Source organism: Paramormyrops kingsleyae, chromosome 16 (assembly GCF_048594095.1).
Source record: "Paramormyrops kingsleyae isolate MSU_618 chromosome 16, PKINGS_0.4, whole genome shotgun sequence".
In the NCBI taxonomy this organism is placed as follows: domain Eukaryota; kingdom Metazoa; phylum Chordata; class Actinopteri; order Osteoglossiformes; family Mormyridae; genus Paramormyrops; species Paramormyrops kingsleyae.
In genome coordinates, this window is record NC_132812.1 from 4,151,422 (window position 1) to 4,171,056 (window position 19,635).

Below are 19,635 nucleotides of genomic sequence, written 5' to 3' on the forward strand. Positions count from 1 at the left end.
TCTGCACCAACCTCACCAGCAAAGTCTTAACATGGCATTGGATCTTTAGAATCTGATGTATAATTTATTAGCACGTAAAATGAAACTCCAAAAAATAAACCAACAAGTTCTTTCATCATATTGATCATTCTGAAGACGATAGCGTATTTACAGCAACTGGGGATGGGGGAGGGGCTGAGCTTGGTCCCACATGGGGCTACATCTCCTGCAACATGTCGCTTCGTCCGCCCCTGGTCTCAGTAACACGTACGGGAATTACGTGGAGAACACTGAGGAAAACGGGTGACTGACTGAGGGCATCCGTCCACTAGAGGCACCCTAACAGAAAGCTGTACGACACACCGAAGGGGAGAGAAAAAGGCTACAGTGTCTAAATCCAGTTACAGAGGGCTGAGTCACAATCATGGGTTAATAACTGAGGCCTCTGGCAAGCACAGGTGGCCCTGCAGACGGGTGGCAGAGGCCGGCTGGGGTAAAGCCACTGAGGGAAGCTGGGGGGAATGCCGAGCTCTGCGAGGCCCCCGTTCCTCACTGCGCCACCATTCCCATGACGGACTCGATGGCAGACAGAAAGGAGGCCTCAAACTCCTGGTCGGAAAAGCGGGCGACAGAGCGGCGGGCATTGCGACGAATCTCCAGGCGAGTGGCCGGGGTCATGGCCAGGATTCTCTCCATGGCATCTGTGTAAGTGGCCACGTCGTCTGCCAGGAAGCCTGTGGGGCTCCCCTCGTACGGTACCACAATGTCCAGCAAGGGGCCCCCCGACCTGTGGGCTAGGACTACTGCCCCAGCTGCCATACACTCTACCACACCTATTGAAGGAGAAAGAGGGTGAGGGCAAGGGAGGACAGATAAAGCATGAAAAGAGGAATAAGGTCAAAGACATTCATTTGTAAACTGAAGGTTTCCCCCCAAAAAAAGATCTAGAAAAAAAATGCTGGCATAAAATTACAACAGTAATAATAAATATATAATACAGGTGATTTGAAATATCACAAAAAAAAAAAACTAGGAGGAGTGTGTTTACCTATCCCGAAATGCTCATTCCACATGGTGTGCAGACCCACAGTAGCACCAGTGAGCTCCTTCTTCAGCTCCTCAAACTGAACATTTAGCTTGAACTCCACCCTGTCGGCCACATTCAGCTCCTGGCAAAGCCCCCGTAGCATCAGCACCCGGTCCTCGTCCTCCTGGTTTCGGCAGCCTCCAATCAGCACCAGCCTCAATGACTCGCGGCCCAGGCCAGCCGGCCGCCTGTCCAGCAGGGCCCGGAAGGCTCGGATCTGCAGACGGTGATCCTTCTCTGGGCGGAACTGGGCCACCGAGACCAGGGAGTGGCACTTCCTGCCAGAGCCCTGCTCTTCCTCCTGCTCCTCCAGAGGAGAGTTTAAAAATGTATGGACATCGCATGGAGGGTAAACAATGGCGGTTCGGTTGGGTACTCGCCACAGGGCCAGGATGTGCCCCAGTGTCCAGCTGGAGTTGACCATGACCATGTGGCTGCAGGAGCCCGCCAGCCCATAGAGCAGCGCAAAGGCGCAGTAATAGACCATCTTGATGGCGCTCAGCAGAGGGTTTCCAGCTATGTAGTCCGCATTGTTGAAACGCGCGTCCCGCTCACGGACCACGGACAGCATGTCAGTGCTCACAGTGGGGTAGTGCACGTAGCTGACCACGCGGCAGCCGCCCAGGTGGCGGAACAGGGGCAGCGTGAAGGCGTAGCCCATAGAGTCCACATAGACATCAGGGACGAACTCTGTGAGCGCCTCCCAGCCCAGGAAGACCGAGCCCACGCTCTGGCCCAGCAGGGTGAAGTGGGGATACAGACTAGCCTCCACGAGGAAGCGGTGCTTCAGGAACACAAACTTGACAGGCCGGGGCATGCGGATATTGAACCGCTGACGAGCTCCTTCGAGAATCTGCTCCCCGGTCACACCCAGATCTCCAGTGTACACCACAATGGAGACATCTTGGTATCTGAAAAACACATGGCGAGACCCCACACGTTCAACATCCCACTATTCAGCATGCTGTGATTTCAAGTGCCGATGACATACTAGAAACAGTGAGCTTAACTTTAAGACATTTTACAGACATTTTCTCTGTACCGAGTACAGAGCTGTCTACTGAACTTCTTGCCGGATTTAACTTCAATGACTCAAGACTTTCATATATGATATGCTGTCCAAAAAAGTGGATTAGTTTTAAACTTTATCACATAATTCTATGCAAAACATCAAGCTTTCCAAGGCTGTCCAATTCAGTAATGCTGGAATCCTTAATGGACTCAACTAATACAATCTGATGTGGGGTGCAAAACTCAAGAAAACCCCAGTACGTGTCCCACCTGTTCTGCAGAGCTCTGATGGCACACCAGAGAACCCTCTCCCCGCCCCCTCCGGCATTACAGTAGGGGTGAAAGAATGCGACGGACAGGGCTTTCTCCCGGGCCAGTCGGGCGCTCCGGCTCCGCTGCAGCCACATGCGGACCCCCAACATAAGAAAGGCTAGAATCGCCGACAGCACCACGCACAGATAGACGCATGGTAGAACGAGGGACCACAATAATCTGGAGGAGAATATTGATGCATTAGGTAATGATGAAATCAGTTGCGCAGCTTAGACTGTCTAAACCAGGGGTCTCCAACTCCGGTCCTGGAGAGCTACCGTCCAGTAGGTTTTCTATCATACCCGGCTTCTGATGAGCTACACCTGTTCTCAGGTAAATACCAAGAACAGGTGTGGCTCATCAGAAGCCAAGTGGGACAGAAAACCTACTGGATGGTAGCTCTCTAGGACCGGAGTTGGAGACCCCTGGTCTAAACAGAAAAGAACACAGTGAGCGACAAAACGAGACCACCAAACACTGCAATAATATTTTGCTGAGGTCTCCCTAAGCAGTAAGTGCGTAAAAAAATGAAACTATCTTACGTCCACTGGACGAAATCTAACAAACACCCTGATAAACGTTTTAATTACAGAACCATTCAGATACAATCTAACGAACGGAGTTCATTATTATAAAATAAATAAAACTGACCCCCTAAGGTTTCGGTCGTGGTTTATTTTATACTAAAGTATACAAATAAACTATCCTATATTAACCTCATTACATACCAACTACCGATAATCATTAGGTACAATATCTGCAAATTCTGGATGTTTAAACAGCGTATATAAATTATAATTTTTAAAAGAACACCTGATTACGTCGCATAAGCAGAGAGACAAGTGGTCGTGCGCAGCCATTTCTGACAGCACAACGTTACCTTTGACCCGGATGTTAATGTCAGAACCTTTCGCCGCGTAGCAATTCTGTGATTGGACACAAAACAAAGAATAGATCACGTGTTGGGTGAGGGAGCGTCTGGTTGGATCGTTCGCCTATTTGAATGTGCGGCCATCGATGTCAATTTTGTCTCGATTCATTCACTGGCAGGGTGAAGTTGTTGACTGGTGTATAATTAACTCTAAATACCTATGGCTGCAAGCGTAGTTCTGTGATTTGTTTTATACTTGCATGAATTAATGACGTAAAATCTCTTATGACCAGGACGTTAACACTGGGTGGTGTGGTTTCGCGGTGTTTTCACGGTGGCTGAGCAGCACTCCTGTCACACCCCTTCAGCATTGTCCCTGTTGTCTGTGTGTGGCTCCCCGTGTAGCGGGTTTCCTTCCACAAGCCAAAGACAGACGCTTGTGTGGTTTCCCAGCGTGTGTGTTCGTCTTGCGGTGGCGTGGCATCCCATCTTCGCCTTGTAATTTGAGTTTCTTGGGATGGACTCCAGACTTCCCATGACTCCGTACGTAAGCGGTTGGAAGCACGTCTATTATCGTTAACGAAAGCTAAAACTGTAAAAAAGCATTCTCAAAAACTTGACGTTTTTACGTATCGTGTTTTAGGATACTATATAGCAGAAGTAATGATCTGTGTATACGCCCCCCCCCCCCCCACCATGGCAATCATTTGAGGAAACGTAATCCAGTATATTGCGTTTAGTGACCGTTAATGATGTCTGAGACGTGTTTCCCATTTCGGAGGACATTAGTACATAATGTGCACCATATACTCATATAGGATGCTCTAAAGATCAGACACATAAAACAGATCTATAACTTTGTCTGTCGTTAGAAATAAAATTACTAAAACGTAAACTAAAATATATAAAAACTACACAGGAGTATATCTTTAAAAGGAAAGCTAATAAAAACGAATAAAACCACACAAAACTAAACCGGATTTCAAATGAAAATTGAAATTAATTATTTAAAAATCTAAAGTATAATAACACTGATTGGAAGATGGACGTTGAAACTCCCTTTTCCAACAGATGGCGATATTTTAAAGATTTTCTTAAATGAAACCTCTAACCACAGAAAACCTACGCAACATGTGAACTCCATATATATAACAATTGTAGGATTTGACCCATCAAACCTATTGGTATGTCAGACAACATGGCAAGTTGTGGTATTTAAATGGAAAACAAAGATGCAATATTTATCCTGAACAGTCATTTATACGGTTAGACAGAATTTATATCCAGATTTTAGCATGTTTTATAGTCTAACTTCCCCTGAACTTGCATCAAATCATGCACGATCATTTTTTATGTTAATATAATGGCGACTTAGAAAACGAATGGCAAATTGTTGGTTTAAGAACACATTAAAACATAACATTGAATATGAAACAAAGTGTGACATTTCTAGAGGAAGATTCAGATATAGTATGTCCTTTGATATCACATCCATTAAGCTAGATACGGATTTTAAGACACTGAGGAGCTGAACACAAGCTCTGGTGAAACTAGATATGACACATAGGCAATAGATCCTGTTCGTAACACATCAATGTGTCTGATGAAGCCCATTCTGTGCAGGTTCTTCCTCAATGTTATTAAAAACTGTATTTAAAAGGAGTTATGCGTATGAACATTATAGACACCCACAGATTATTTTCTTGCCTATTACCTTATAAAGAAAAGCATGACTACTTCCTGCTCTATGTCGCATTACACTTCCTTCCTCCTTTTTCTTTAAGAACATTCGCTGGCATTTGGCGGGTCTTGCAGTCTCCCATCATTCAAGGCACTCAGGCAAGAGTGACGGAACCTTCCCGTTGGCCTTTGAATCGCACCCAAAGCTTCTCAGACTCAAGTCCTCCAGGTAATTAATCGCCCTTCTCATAGGCTCCTCCATCATCACCTTAAGGGACAGAATGGACCGGATTGATCTTGTGCAGAAAGTTGCAGATTCAGTCTATGAGGGGTAGGGGCACAGATTGCACATGCTACTGTTGAGTGAGGTGGAATCAGGAAATGGCTGAATTGTTTGTAGAAATCCATAGATACTGTTTGAAGCTGTAAGATCTGTGAGATGATTTTGATTGATATATTTTCAAATGTAAAGAAATGAAAGGACAGAAAGCGTCCCACTGGGAACGGATGACTGCCACCTCTTATTGCTGCTATGCTATAACATGTAGCAATAAACAACAACATAATAGCATGTGGTTACTGGAGAATTACAATTTGATGTAAAGAACCAAACTCAGGCCTGCTTCTGGGTATGCAGGTGAGAGGAGGGGTGTTGTGACTTAAGCCTCATTTTGGTCACTGATTTAGTATCCTTCATTAGCATGCATGGTTGTACAAATACCAGAGCACAGTGTGTCCACCCCAGATCCCTCCATTACTCAGAGTTTGCCCGTTTGGTGTAACACCTCCGCACTTGTATCATGTGAATTAAGATCAGCCTCATAATGGACTCTTTCTGTTAGAATATGAAGCCACATCAGCAAAAGAATTATATACATAATCTAGAGAAGTAGATTTGATTATTTTGTTCTATGTTAGAAAATGTTCAGATTTTAAACTACCATTTGAGTGCATTTTTTCAACACTTGTGATAAATTTGCATATATAGCATACCAGCTTCAAAGGGAACAGCAGAACAGACAGGCAGTCCATGGAGGTGAAGAGCCATAAGATTCACTGGCTGTGAAGAAAAAAAAATACAAGACTTCCTCGGGTTAAAAAAAAAAATACTAACAAATAACTGAGACCCCAAACAATAATATGTGGCATCTATACTTCCAGAAGTTTATTACGACATTGGGTTCATTAAGACCCAGAGGCAGGGAATAGGGTGAGTTAAAATATATACGAGGGACAGTATTCTGTTTTTTCCAGTTAGGGGAAAAACTCACCAGTAATTCAACTATTTTAAATTAGACTCAAAATCTCCCAATGTACAGGACCCAAAGTAAGCCTTCTTCCTGACTCCAGAGCAACTTTTTCTAAGATTCATACATAATTAAAAGCATTTTATGCATTTATACTTTAATTGTAGATAATGGTGAAACGAAAGTATTCAGAAATGACAGTATGGTGCTCTGGTTATGGAAATTACTGCCATCGTAACGACTTACCTGCAAGCAACATAATAGTTACGAAACTGCAATACTATAGTACGAACCGAGTGCATAAATCAAAAAGAATATCTTAATATATAAAACAAAAGTAATAATTAATTTGGCATCAGTTCATAAAAATTCTACTAATGAACATCTGTACATCTTTCTATACAGTCAAGAATTACGTGTGCTAAATGGGGCAGTTTTTCAGTCGGAGGTCGTTGCAAAATCCTGCATACGATACATCCGGATTACAGCGGTGTAAATGTAGCAATGTATCTGTGCATCACTTGCGGTAATGACTGACAAATAAGCACAGTGTAAAACTGACGTATAAGGCAAAATATACTGGAGGCTAATGATTTCAGCACCCACACCCATGTTTGGTAACCGTTCTTGGGTACTCGGGCACGTGCTCTCAGTGTAGATGCAAACTTACTGTGGGATTAAACAGTAAATATCAAATGCATTTTAATATCAATGGTTCTGAGTTATGGATTACGATAGTCGAAAATATTCGACTGTCGGCAATTGAATTCGTTATACGTGCTTGCGTGAGCGTAGTGTTTGAAACAGGCTGTTAGCATTTCCACTTTTTGCTGCAAAAACCGCAACGCTGGCAGTTTCCTGTAAGCTGTTCCGTGAGCGAAGATCGCATCTCGCACCTTCATCTCGCCGAAGGAGTCGCGCTCCCTCCGAAGCGAAGAGGATATCCGCACCTGCCTGTCAGAGCATGCATGCAGCATGAAGAAACAGCACTCTCGTTTTTCAAAAATCTAATAAAGCGAAATAAAATAAAGTACTAGAACTTATAGTGTTGTCTTTGCAATAGCTGATTAAGGAAAAACAGAAGACTGACCGAGTAAGAGGAACCACTTTTTAGGGTAAACACGGACACTAATGACAGTTAGAGGAAATGTCATCACTAAGGAAAAATATAAAGGCAGAGCACTTTGCTTTCATGTTACCTACACTTGATGGTAGACATGAAATTTAAAGAGATTGCCTGGAATGTGTTGAAGGTAAACATTTGGATCATGGCAGTCCTTCATGTGTGAATTTAAGTAACGTAGCTGACACTTTTTATCCAGAGAAAAAAATTACTTAGGGTCCCTCCTCTGGTGTACCTTTCCATTGGCAAATGCATGAGGACATAATTAAAGGAACAACTGGTATCAGACAATGGATTAAGCAAATGTAGGCTGTTCTTTTTTGGTAATACCTTAAATATATGGCTGAAGGAATGAGATCTAAGTGTTGTAAAGTGAACTTGTGTGTTAGCTCATTGCCTTTTGCTGTTGCTGAACCCAATTTTGACCTTAAACGGACATTTTTCCACAGAGGCAGGAACAGGGAAGTATCTGGGGTTTCAGATCAGTAAAAAAGTCTCTGACTTAAAAGCAAAGGGAACTCAAGATGACATGGTCAATCAGGAAGAAATGACCAAAAGTTTGCTATGTAGTTGAAAAAAATTAGACATGGTTTTTCATAAACCACATGCTCAAATGTTGAAAATAGTTTAAGTCTGAATCCCTCTTGTGGGTACTTTTAATGGTTTTGTGGTTCTACCTGAACACAGAAACAGGACTTTCTTGTTTTAAGCCCTAAACCTTAAACAGCATCAATAGTGCCCTCGCTGCCTACATATAGACTGTGTTTGGTGTTGTCATGATTTCAGGTACCTGAAGCTCAGAGAGTTGCAAGATGGCACAAATATCGCAGGAAGAGATGGAGGACCTAAGGGAGGCCTTCTCCAAGTTTGGTGAGAGAAAGCATGTAATTTAACAGACCTTGATACTTCATGTAGCAGAGCATGATGAGATGGTATTGTGGAAGAAAACAGAAGTCTGAAAAATGTTAATTAAAACAGCTCTGCAAAGTTTTACACAATAGTATCTCTGAATTATGCAGAAATCTGACCCCTCCTGTAGGCTCTATGATCACCCTGGGAAATTGTTCATCTGTGCTCACTTCCTTGACACTTGTTGATGTGCATGTGTTCGCTGCTCCAGCTGTAAAGGGGAGATTGCATGGAGTGCTGATTTTCTGTAGTTTCTTACTATGAGTCTCTTCATATATGAATTAAGTCTCCGGCTGAAATCCACTTTGTGAATGATCACACAAGTGTTATCCTTGCATCTGTTTTCCATACCATCCATGCAGCTTAGTATCCTGGTGAGGTTGTGTCTTAGTAAGGCATTATATCAATCAAGATAATATTATAAAGATAATGCGATTATTTAATTACATTATATTTCACTGAATGCAAAGTGTAGCTCCATCCGTTGAAATTCAGCAACATGTAGTCTCAGTTACTGCGTTGATGTGTGATTTGACATTGTAGTTCTTTGTGACCTTTCAAACCCCCGCCGACAGACATGGGGGCTCAGGGCCACATCGCCACCGAAGAGCTCAATGACCTTTTCAAGGCAGCCAACCTGCCCCTGCCAGGATACAGAATCAGAGAAATCATCCAGGACCTGACCGCGACGGGGGCGCAGCATGACGGCAAGATCACCTTCGACGAGTTCATCAGCGTGAGTGTGGATGAGCTTTCAGACCGAAGGCCACCAAAGTGTTTGCCGTGCTACTACCATAAAATGTACTAGAATTTTTTTATTTTAAAGTACCATTATCTTAATCAATAGGTATTAATTAGTCAAAGAAACTAGTTTTACACCTTCTTTTGCAGCTGCTCTTGCCCTGACGAAAATCACTAAATTGTTTGGTTTTGCTACTTATATGATGATTCAATAAAGTTCCATATACCTACTAGTGAAAAAATCTAAGTACTAGTTACAGTATTAGTCAGCATTCAGATATCAAGCCATCATGTTTCCTGCTGTCAAACGTCATCTGGGTGTTCTGAGACGGCCGTGAAAGGCAGTGGAAATGAGCACTGATTCCCGCTCCTGTCCTCCAGGTGGTTCATGGCATAAAGAGTTCGGAGGTATCCAAAACGTTCCGGCAGGCCATCAACAAGAAAGAGGGCATCTGTGCCGTGGCCGGGACGTCGGAGCAGTCAGGGACCCAGCACTCCTACGCAGGTGAGAAGGCCAGCCTCTCGCTGACACTCCGGGGGCTCACGTCACCTCCTGACCATTACTATTTATAAATGTCCGTTTCAGCTATTTATTCAGCTAAAATGATTCAAGTACAGTGATGAAGGATACTAAATCAGAATAGGAATAGAAATAGAAAGCCTTTATTATCATTGCAAAGAATTACAGCGAAATTAGGACACTCCCTGTGACATTACCCAGCATGCTTCACATTACTAATTGTTGTTCATGACTATACTGCTGCTCACTAACCCAGCTAAATGTGGCATTTAGCACCTGCCGTTTTCGTTCACCGTTCCTGCTCACAAATATCACCGCATAGGACATCATGTGATTTACTGTCAAACAGTGATTTTTCAAAGTGACTGTTTGGTTCACACCTTTCAGCATTTGTAAGTCAGGAAGCTACTGGGTAGAGAAATATATCTTGGAGAAACAACACAACATCTGGCTTCTTGTTCTTTGGGCACCTTTCATCTGCCTCAGGCCATCTGGGTGCTTCTACTGTCCTTGGGAACATCTTTTGTCTCACGATTTTCTGGACGCTTCTCTTTGCTTCACCAGAGGAGGAGAAGGTTGCCTTTGTCAACTGGGTGAACAAAGCCCTGGAGAAAGATCCTGACTGCCAGCACGTCTTGCCCATGAACCCCAACAATGATGACCTATTTAAGGCTGTGGGAGACGGCATCCTGCTCTGGTACGTCCCCCATCGTCTGGCCTCTGACCTCCTCTGTTCTCCCTTCCTCCAGTTTCTCAAGAGAATTTAAACTCAGTGTTGATGGCTGTTGGATTAAATTATAACCACCATGCAAAAAAGACATGCACATGGTGGAAATGTACTACAAATGGTTGAGAGAATCTGCTTGTGGGAGTTTTACTTACACTAAAATGTTCTGAGGGCTGAACGATTGGTTCAGAGAGATACAACAACAACAAACAAATTTATTTTTGTATAGCGCATTATCACAACATTACATTGTCCCAAAGCGCTTTACAGCATCCCCACCCAAAGCCCCCAGTGAGTAAGCCATAGGCGACAGTGGCAAGGAAAAACTCCCTAGAAGGAAGAAACCTTGGGAGGGACCAGACTCAAAGGGGGAGCCCATCCTCCAGGGGCCGGCAGGGAGAGTCAAATACAGTTAAATCTGAAACACAAACGGGTAGCAGGGGGGGAAATGACAAGCCGGTGCCACCGCTCCCTCCAATCGCCAGGCAGCCAGAAGGCAGGGAGCGTTTCATACAAGGAAGATAACACTGGCAGAACGGCAAGCTGGATGCACGGACGTCATTGGTAGTGGCGACGTCACATGTTGCAGGGTGTGCTGGACATCTTGATAGATTGAGGGCTCCAGGCAGCTCCCCCCAGGAGAAGTAGGGGAAATAAATGCAATTAGTCAAAGTAAGGGAGACTATAGGCAGTGCTAAAAGGTAGATGAGTGCAATATGAACTTAAATGCTCCGGCAGATATGGCTATGGCAGCATAAGTAGGAGGGAGAGGCAGGTGGGAATGCAGGCATGGGGAGTCCCTGAAATGTCAGCACTCCAATCCCACAAGCCATTGTGAAGCTAGAGTGACAGCACTGTCAATTCAGTTTATCCAAAGCCAATGGCACCGATCCCCACCCAGCTCTACACCTCACACTATAGGTTTAACTGGGAGTGAGAAGTTAGCTAGAGCTAGAACTAGTGTCCCTATAAGCTAAACTAAATAGGTGTGTTTTTAGTCTAGACTTGAATATTGAGAGTGATAACCAATCATATTGTAGAGCAGGTGGGTCCAAGCAACTAGAGGAGGTGGGACCATGAATCTGATCATGAGCAAAGATTTTTTATGAAGCACCCCACTACTGTAATGTCAAAAGCAACAAAACTGGCACTCCTTTTACAGTTTTTGTCTATATGCAGTCATTTCTTTAGCCAATGACTTTAATAATGCAGCAGATGTCAGGTGTTGCTTCAATTTTTCTGTCCCTTTCATTTGTTAGCAAGATGATCAACCTCTCAGTGCCTGATACCATCGACGAAAGGACCATCAACAAGAAGAAGCTCACACCTTTCACTATTCAGGTACCACACCCACAATTCGATTTGGTTTATTTGGCAGTCACTTTTCTCCAAAGCAACATTCAAGTGATGCAGATACTATATAATAAGCGTAGTGCTGTCAAGGACACATGCTGCAGGCAAAGTTTCCAACAAGTGACCAGTAACTAGTGCAAGAAAATAGTGGGAACAAGAGCTTGTCAAAGACAGCTTAGAACATCACACCCAAGAAGCTAAAAAAATAAATATCATCCAAAGGAGAAGTCTATGTGTGACATACAAAGCAGAGCATCCAATAGTACACAAGCAAAGCACATGCCTACTGCATGTTGTACTCAAACTGAGCGTTATCTGTTACATCACACTGATCCTATGGCAGGATTTATTCCTTAATCCAGCATCCATTTCCATAACCACTTATCTAGTGTAGGGTTGTGGGGAGCCTGGAGCGTATTACAGCACACAAGGCAGGTGACAGCCTGGATGGGATACTCATCCATCACAGGGCAAAACACAGTCACACACTGTAGGCAAATTAGAGACACTAGTTCGCCTTTTTACATTATGAGAGAAAACACGGGGAGAACAAGCAAACTCCACACACAGATCTAGGGTCAGAACAAAATCCCCAAAGCTGGAGGTCTGATGCTTTACTTGGACTAACTGAGCTGCCACATCACCCTGACATGGCTGACAGTGGTGGCATGAGCCCTCCTTACATTCAGATCTGCAGTCTGTTGGTAACATTTTCTGTTTCCTTAACTGTCTCCTTGAATTCTGACATGTAAATTAAGAAATGGGTTTTCTCTGAGAAAAATACAAAATATACAATCATATATCCTTTTTAATTGTTGTTTTAAAGGTATAATTGTGGACCTATCCTGGACATTGAATCTGTTATCAGTAAGACTCACAGCTGTTGAGCTTTAGTTATTTTTTCAACTTTAAAATCGACACCAATCTGGGTAACAAGTATCAAAATACACTGCACTTCCTCTTTCTAGACCGACATGTGGTTTTTAATGCTTCCTGTTCATGTGGCACACCAGAAATCCCATAATTCCCTTCTGCGTTTTGCTGGATGTTCTTTAACAGGAGAACCTGAATCTGGCATTAAACTCGGCATCAGCCATCGGGTGTCATGTGGTCAACATTGGGGCGGTGGACCTGAAGGAAGGCCGACAGCACCTGGTGCTGGGTCTGCTCTGGCAGGTCATCAAGATCGGCCTGTTAGCTGACATCGAGATAAGCAGGAATGAGGGTACTGCCACCTGCTGGCCAACAGGCCACATAGCCATAAAACTATGTCCCGTGTCTAATCCTGTGTAATTTTAGGCATGCACTGACCGGCTCATTGTTTCACTCCTGCAGCCCTGATCGCCCTCTTGAGGGAGGGGGAAAGCCTGGAGGACCTGATGAAGTTGTCCCCTGAGGAGCTGCTGCTGCGCTGGGCAAACTACCATCTGGAGAAGGCTGGCTGTCCCAAGATCAACAACTTCAGCTCCGACATCAAGGTGTGCCTGGCACCTCTGGCTGTCTATACCAGCAACCTTTCAATCATAAGTGTACTTCCCTAACCATTAGGTCATCACTGGCCTAATCTCAGTGGGCTAAGCCTCTTGCCTGTGACCGGAAGGTTGCCAGTTTTTGAGCCTCAGCAGAACAGTCACATGTCCGTGGGCCCTTGAACAAGGCCCTTAGCCTATAGCTCCAGGGGCACCATACCCTCATTAATAAAGTATCACTATTCTGTTGTATTCTGCTTGTCTGACAAAAAGGTTAACTGGCTTTGTGTGATGTGTGTGATTTTTGGTTACAATCTTCAGTTCTCTAAGGTTTAAAAACGACACCATTTTGATCTTTCATGTCTACAGGATTCAAAGGCCTATTACAACATGCTAAACCAAGTGGCCCCCAAAGGTGACGAGGAGGGCATCCCACCTATTGCCATTGATATGACAGGAATAAGGGTGAGTTTGTATGTGTGTAAAACACCACACCTAATGTCACGCTGATCCATCCATCCTCCAAAGTTTATTCTGGGTAGTCTCACGGGGGGCTTAGAGCCTATCTTAGATTACTTTCATAGGTGGTTCTAGACCCTATTTAGGGGACCTCGGCCACCTCATCTTTTGTCTCACCCCCCCTGAAAAATTATTACTTCAAATCTGTTGAGTTATTTTGGTCTGCATTTCTTGGGGACTGAGCCCCCCCTACGGGTCAAATCCTAGAATCACCCCGGATTGCTTCCACATGTTTGTGTGAATCTGATCACCCCCATTCGCCAGATTGATTTTTATGTGCTGTTTATGGTTTTTCCCCATATCTCTGATGGGACTGGCCGCTGTTCTGTGGCCCAGTCTGTGTCCACTTGAGTCACTAAACCTCTGTATGTGTAATGGGGCTCCTCACAGGAGAAGGAGGACCTGAACAGAGCAGAGTGCATGCTGGAGCAGGCCGACCGCCTGGGATGCCGGCAGTTCGTCACAGCAACCGATGTTATCCGTGGCAACCCCAAGCTGAACCTGGCTTTTGTCGCTAACCTATTCCACAAGTACCCTGCCCTCAAGAAGCCCGAGAACCAAGACATCGACTGGAGCTCCATCGAGGGTGAGTTTGCAGTTATGGACCGATGGTGAACAGGAGGATGCTGTGGTTCTTTGAGCGCTACATAAAGCTCAACATCAATCCATGACAATGGTGCAAGTACACCCTGAGTGGTGTGCTGTCATGCAGGCTGCGATAACACTTTATATTAGAGGTTACATTTAGTGCCTGGTAAAGTAACGAATGCTGCCCGTCTCTGCCCTTGATGCAGGTGAGACCAGAGAGGAGCGGACATTCCGGAACTGGATGAACTCATTGGGTGTGAATCCACGCGTCAACCATCTCTATGTGTAAGGGCACAAAACGAGGACTGTAAAGCATCAGCTATGATTCTTTGCACACCCTCTGAAGGATAGAGGGGAACAGCTTAAATAGACTCAGCTGGTTTGGAAGCACTGCATGAAAACCATGTTAAATACATAACATGTACAGGTATGTTATTCTGTAGAATGTTCCTGGGACCAGTATAATTAAGATGCTGTTTTGCTGCTGTTTTCTGCAGAGACCTGGCTGATGCCCTGGTCATCTTCCAGCTCTATGAGAAGATCAAAGTGCCAGTGGACTGGAGCCATGTGAACAAGCCCCCCTACGCCAAACTGGGTGGCAACATGAAGAAGGTGAGTCAGTGCTGACTGCCTGCAGAACGGAACCTGAAAGCAGTGGAACAGGTCAAGGGGAAGCACTTAATATACAAAATGTCAGTGGAAGCATGGGTAATGCTGAAGTTATATGGGTTAAGGTTATAAGGTTCCTTTAGCCAAACTGATTGAAACCCTGTTTGAGTGTACTGTTCGAGCTTAACCAGCTGAATGGATTCAGTAAATATCTTGGTGTGGCAATAAGTGCAGTGTCATAGTGAGTGGTTGTGAGATTTATGAATAGAATGCATGTATAATGATTAAACTTAAAAATATGTAAGTTGGTTTGGATCGAGGTATTAGCCCAAGCAACAGAATATTATAATGTCCCTTGAAGTAGATGGATTTATAACTGTAACTGACACTCTGTACCCCACAGCTGGAGAACTGTAACTATGCCGTGGAGCTCGGGAGGAACCAAGCCAAGTTCTCATTGGTGGGCATCGCTGGACAGGACCTGCATGAGGGGAACCGCACGCTGACGCTGGCCCTGCTGTGGCAGCTGATGAGGAGGTAACCCCCAGAAACGCGCCCATGCAGATGCTTCCTGAAGCATTTGTGCCCTGCGCAGTCTGACAGATCTCAGCTGATATGATGCTTATCGTCATTGTGTGCTGATTCTCTCCCTGACTCGTAGTACCACCATTTGAGACTAATAACACTTCCTCACACTGGTCCACCCACCTTTCTCACCATCCCACAGGTACACTCTGAATATCCTGGAGGAACTGGGTGATGGGCAGAAGGTTACTGATGACACCATTGTTTCCTGGGTCAACAGTACACTGACAGCGGCTGGCAAAGCCACCATCTCTGGCTTTAAGGTGGGTGTGGCGTGATATATGCACCTTTGCAAAAGGATGAAGGCATCTGCTCAGCATTCTGCAAAATGCAGATTATATCTTACTGCTTACTTCTTTGAGTTTTTTTTTTTATATCGTGGATTAACTCTCTTACATGTCCATGTTTGGGTTTTCAGGATGCATCCATCAGCACCAGCATGCCTGTCTTGGATTTGATCGATGCCATCCAACCCGGCTGTATTGGCTATGACCTGTTGAAGATGGAGGGCCTGTCTGATGACGAGAAGCTCAACAATGCCAAGTACGAGACCCCCTCCTCCCCCCAGTTCCCAACCCAGTATAATATCAGCTCCCAAATGGCTGAGTCAGACCTTCTGTCGCTTATAATATGCCATCAATATTCAATCATATGATTCAGTGGTTCATCAGGAGTCTGTTGGTCCAGTTTCTAGTCCTGAAGAGTGTCAGATGTTTCTCCTCTGTCCTAAAATTACTCAAACTAGGTTAATATAAGTCAGGTCCCCTTTGTGATTTACATAGTTAAAAATAAACAGCTTACACACCTGATTTCACGTCAGTCTCAGACGAAATGATTGGCACTTTTTGATGCATGCTCTTTCTGGTGTTTTCTTTGCCAGGTATGCCATCTCTATGGCACGAAAGATTGGGGCACGGGTATACGCCCTGCCAGAGGACCTGGTGGAGGTCAAGCCCAAGATGGTGATGACTGTGTTTGCTTGTCTGATGGCCAGGGGGATGAAGAGGGCATGAGGAAAAATCCAAAAAGCTGTTTGTCAGCAGAATTTCACCAGCCACTCCTGGTTTAATCATCCACACACCCATCCATGCAAACATACAGTTACAAGGCTTCAGATTGATACTCCTCCGAACAATATGTTGACTTGTATATTTTTAGGGTCTTAAGAAATGGTGTTTTGAAGGAAAAGAACATTGCTAGCTTTCAGGTTGCATTGAGTTCCTTTCAGCTCATATTTGATTTGGGCAGTTGCCCTGAGGTTTGGCTTCATGCAATGTTTACAAAAGCTTTCTTTCATCATTTTCGTATTTACATAGAAACTCTTTTGCATTTCTGTATCCAGCAACTATGTTTCAAGATCAAATGAAATATGATTATGGCTTGACATTGAGGCAATGGAACCAAGCACTGAATAAACTTTTTCAGAAAAAGTACACTTGTCCTCTTCATTCTCTTGCAACATATACTGTATTTCCATGATTGGTAAGACTACTTGAGGGGGCACACATAATGTAGTAGTTCATGTTTAATGTATTAATTAACCAGAAACAAAGTGTTAGTTTCAGTCAACTCCAACTAATATAGATAATACTGTGGTGCCAGCATGGATTGGCATTCCAGGCATGATCGCAAGCATTTGTAATCTGCCTGACATTACATTTGTGTCAGAAGTGGGATGACGGAAGTGATCCCACTGGTGTGGCTGGAGCAGACACTCTACAACATCATCTGACTGGTCTCCTCCAGCCTGGTGGACCTCGAGGTGGCAAGGAAGCAGCAGTGTTTCTCAGACAAGAACGACTCAGCTTGTCTGCTGGTGCTGCAGGAGAGAAGGGCACTGGGCACACCACTGTCCAGAAGCCTGCACCAGAGCTGCCGGCAGACGAGCAGGGGACGCCGGAGCGAGGAAGGGTCCCTCTGCTCCACTGAAAACGCACTGGACTCACACGGCATGCCCTGAAACCGTTTGTGCCAGCTGTCGGAGACGGCGATGTCATCAAGTGAGGTCATTGAGTGCTCTTCACTCATCAGCTGTGAGGAGCCATAGAGCAACCCACCGGCTGCAAGCACGACCAGAAGAGGCAGGAGCTGGAGCAGCTGTGCAGGGAGGTGGCCAGCTGGGAGCAGGAGCAGGCGTGTCTGGCCGTGGCAGCGGAGGTGCATTACAGGGAGGCGAGACGGCGCTGCTAAGCTGGGAGGAGGCGTGTTGCGGCTTGGAAACCCAGCTGTTCCTGAAGCACCCTGACCTGTAGGAGGCGAAGGCCATGGTGCGGGACCCCAAGGAGGCGTGTCACACTCTGGAGGCCCAGCTGATGGCAGACCTCCACAAGCAGCAGCAGGAGGAGGCCCACTTTGCACGCCTGCGAGAGGCTTTTGTGCAGGAGCAGTTGTGCAGGGCCACCCGACCTTGCAAGCAGGAGGCCCCTTTGGAGAACCAGTCTGGTGGCCAGCAACAGACCCCCCCCCCCCCCCCCCATGGTCGTGGAAGAAAGGCTGAGGCCGGGGGTCCCCAGTTGCTCAGCATGGTGGCTGTCCCTAAAGAGAGGGGCCTGGCTGTGGGAGTCGTTGGGTGTGGTGCTCCCCAGTCAGGAGGACCCCCTGGAGGGTCTCCCTAAGGAGCTAAAGAGGAAGGATCAGTGCCCCAGGGCGCCTGCTGTGCCAGCAACCGCCAGCATCTGAACCTCATCATCGCCCGTGAGCTCAGGAGCTGCCGTTCCCTCCCCATTGTGGATGCACCAGCAGCTGCCACTGGACCTGTGGGACTTGTCCCAAAACTAAGGTGGGGACTGGGGGTGGTGGTCGCTGAGATGGTCAACCTTTGGGGGAGGGCAGTGTTGTATTGTTATAGTTAATACTTGTATTTCCCCATTGTGGCTTGTATGTTTGCCCAGGTCTCATGTGCACCCTGTCCTATCCTCGCATGTCCTTAGCTGTATATAAATCTCCCACCGTGTGTGTACCTTACAGTTCGGCGTCTGACCTCCTTGTGTTTCTGCTATTGTGATTGCTTTGGTGCTCGTTTGATGCCTGATATAGTCCTGCAATTAAAGAGCGTGTTCTGCCTGGCAAGCAAGTCTCCTTGTCCTTCACTGCTCTCACGATGCCTCAGTCTGCCCAGTGCTACAATACATGCAATGATTCTAATTTTCATCAAAAATTTGGAGAAACTGCTAACTATTCATTTAATAAAAATATTCCCGCAAAAGTGTTGTTTTTGGAATAGTGGTTTATTCTGTCAAAAACATATGTGGCAATATTATCAGCACCCCTAAGAATACTATAAATAAAACCAAAGGAATTTCTGTCTTTAGGGGAAAAATGTTTCTTGATATTACTTTTAGCATCTAGAAACTTTATTGTTGCGCTACAAAACACATTATCAAGAAAATAACATACAAGAAATAAACACTGAATTTAAGAAGAAAACGTCCCAGTGCTAGTGAAATTATTTGTTTATGCAGTAAGTTGCATAAACAAATTGTTATTGACAAGAATACTTGTTATTGTTATTGACAAGAATACTTAAATACTTAAATAAGTTGGCCCAAGTCCAGAAATGCACAGGCTCTGAGACGTGCTTTTTATGTACTCATGCCCCATGCCTCTGTGCCCACTGCACCAGGTGCTATAATTTCATATATAGCAGGTCTGTTGCCTTGTAGCATGAAAACAGAAGCTGTTCTTGGCCTTATTCCAGTACCTTATATGGCCAATTGTATGTGGATACCTCAATTATCCATCCATCCATCCATCCATCCATTAACTTCCGCTTATCCGAGGTCGGGTTGCGGGGGCAGCAGTCTCAGCAGGGAAACCCATACTTCCCTCTCCCCGGCCACTTCCTCCAGCTCCTCTGGGGGAATCCCAAGGCGTTCCCAGGCCAGCCGAGAGACATAGTCCCTCCAGCGTGTCCTGGGTCTTCTGGGGCAGGGATTTTAGGAACTGTGGCAGCTTGGATCAAAAACTGGCTAACTGACAGGAAACAGCGAGTAGTTATTAGAGGCACAATGTCACAGTGGGCCTGCGTTCATAGTGGGGTACCGCAGGGTTCAATTTTAGGACCACTATTGTTCCTAATTTACATTAATGATATTGACACAAATACATACAGTAAACTGGTTAAATTTGCAGACGACACCAAGGTGGGCGGTGTAGCAGATACTGATCTAGCAGCAGAGAGGCTTCAACGGGATCTGGATTTAATTAGCGAATGGGCTGATACTTGGCAGATGAAATTTAACACAGATAAATGTAAGGTAATCCATGCAGGGAGCAGAAATATAAAGTACAGATATTTTATGGGTT

At 45.1% G+C, this 19,635-nt stretch overlaps 2 protein-coding genes and 1 long non-coding RNA gene across 4 annotated transcripts; 1 reads left to right on the forward strand and 2 right to left on the reverse strand.

The window, feature by feature from the left end:
* Positions 1–44: 44 nt before the first annotated feature.
* alg11 (ALG11 alpha-1,2-mannosyltransferase) lies at positions 45–3,274 on the reverse strand. The gene is made up of 4 exons (XM_023831734.2): positions 3,203–3,274; positions 2,348–2,569; positions 1,028–1,977; positions 45–812 (listed from the first exon to the last, which is right to left on the reverse strand). Exons 1-4 carry the CDS (start codon positions 3,247–3,249, stop codon positions 529–531), a joined length of 1,503 nt encoding a protein of 500 aa, XP_023687502.2. The 5' UTR covers positions 3,250–3,274; the 3' UTR covers positions 45–528.
* A 1,751-nt stretch (positions 3,275–5,025) lies between these two features.
* Positions 5,026–16,763, forward strand: lcp1 (lymphocyte cytosolic protein 1 (L-plastin)). The gene is made up of 16 exons (XM_023831733.2): positions 5,026–5,169; positions 8,097–8,180; positions 8,795–8,955; positions 9,342–9,465; positions 10,045–10,177; positions 11,467–11,548; positions 12,620–12,785; positions 12,896–13,038; positions 13,399–13,494; positions 13,939–14,134; positions 14,343–14,421; positions 14,634–14,748; positions 15,149–15,282; positions 15,473–15,593; positions 15,749–15,873; positions 16,211–16,763. The coding sequence occupies exons 2-16, from the start codon at positions 8,123–8,125 to the stop codon at positions 16,341–16,343; spliced, it is 1,866 nt and encodes a 621-aa protein (XP_023687501.2). The 5' UTR covers positions 5,026–5,169; positions 8,097–8,122; the 3' UTR covers positions 16,344–16,763.
* LOC111854117 (uncharacterized) lies at positions 5,077–7,249 on the reverse strand. 2 transcript variants are annotated; one of them, XR_002840613.2, is made up of 3 exons: positions 7,084–7,249; positions 5,934–6,000; positions 5,077–5,208 (listed from the first exon to the last, which is right to left on the reverse strand). It is a non-coding gene; the product is annotated as an uncharacterized lncRNA (long non-coding RNA). The 2 variants fall into 2 exon arrangements; XR_002840612.2 differs by lacking the exon at positions 7,084–7,249 and adding an exon at positions 6,434–6,617.
* Positions 16,764–19,635: the final 2,872 nt, after the last annotated feature.

What these genes read in the sequence shown, in the direction of transcription:
- lcp1 (XM_023831733.2), top strand. Translation starts at nt 8,123, where the DNA reads ATGGCACAAATATCGCAGGAAGAGATGGAGGACCTAAGGGAGGCCTTC. An exon ending in ACTTCAGCTCCGACATCAAG is followed by an intron (nt 13,039 to 13,398) that starts GTGTGCCTGGCA and finishes TCATGTCTACAG; the next exon opens with GATTCAAAGGCCTATTACAA. An exon ending in CCACCATCTCTGGCTTTAAG is followed by an intron (nt 15,594 to 15,748) that starts GTGGGTGTGGCG and finishes TTGGGTTTTCAG; the next exon opens with GATGCATCCATCAGCACCAG.
- alg11 (XM_023831734.2), bottom strand. Translation starts at nt 3,249, where the DNA reads ATGGCTGCGCACGACCACTTGTCTCTCTGCTTATGCGACGTAATCAG. An exon ending in TGCTTATGCGACGTAATCAG is followed by an intron (nt 2,570 to 3,202) that starts GTGTTCTTTTAA and finishes ATTCTCCTCCAG; the next exon opens with ATTATTGTGGTCCCTCGTTC. An exon ending in ATCAGAGCTCTGCAGAACAG is followed by an intron (nt 1,978 to 2,347) that starts GTGGGACACGTA and finishes TGTGTTTTTCAG; the next exon opens with ATACCAAGATGTCTCCATTG.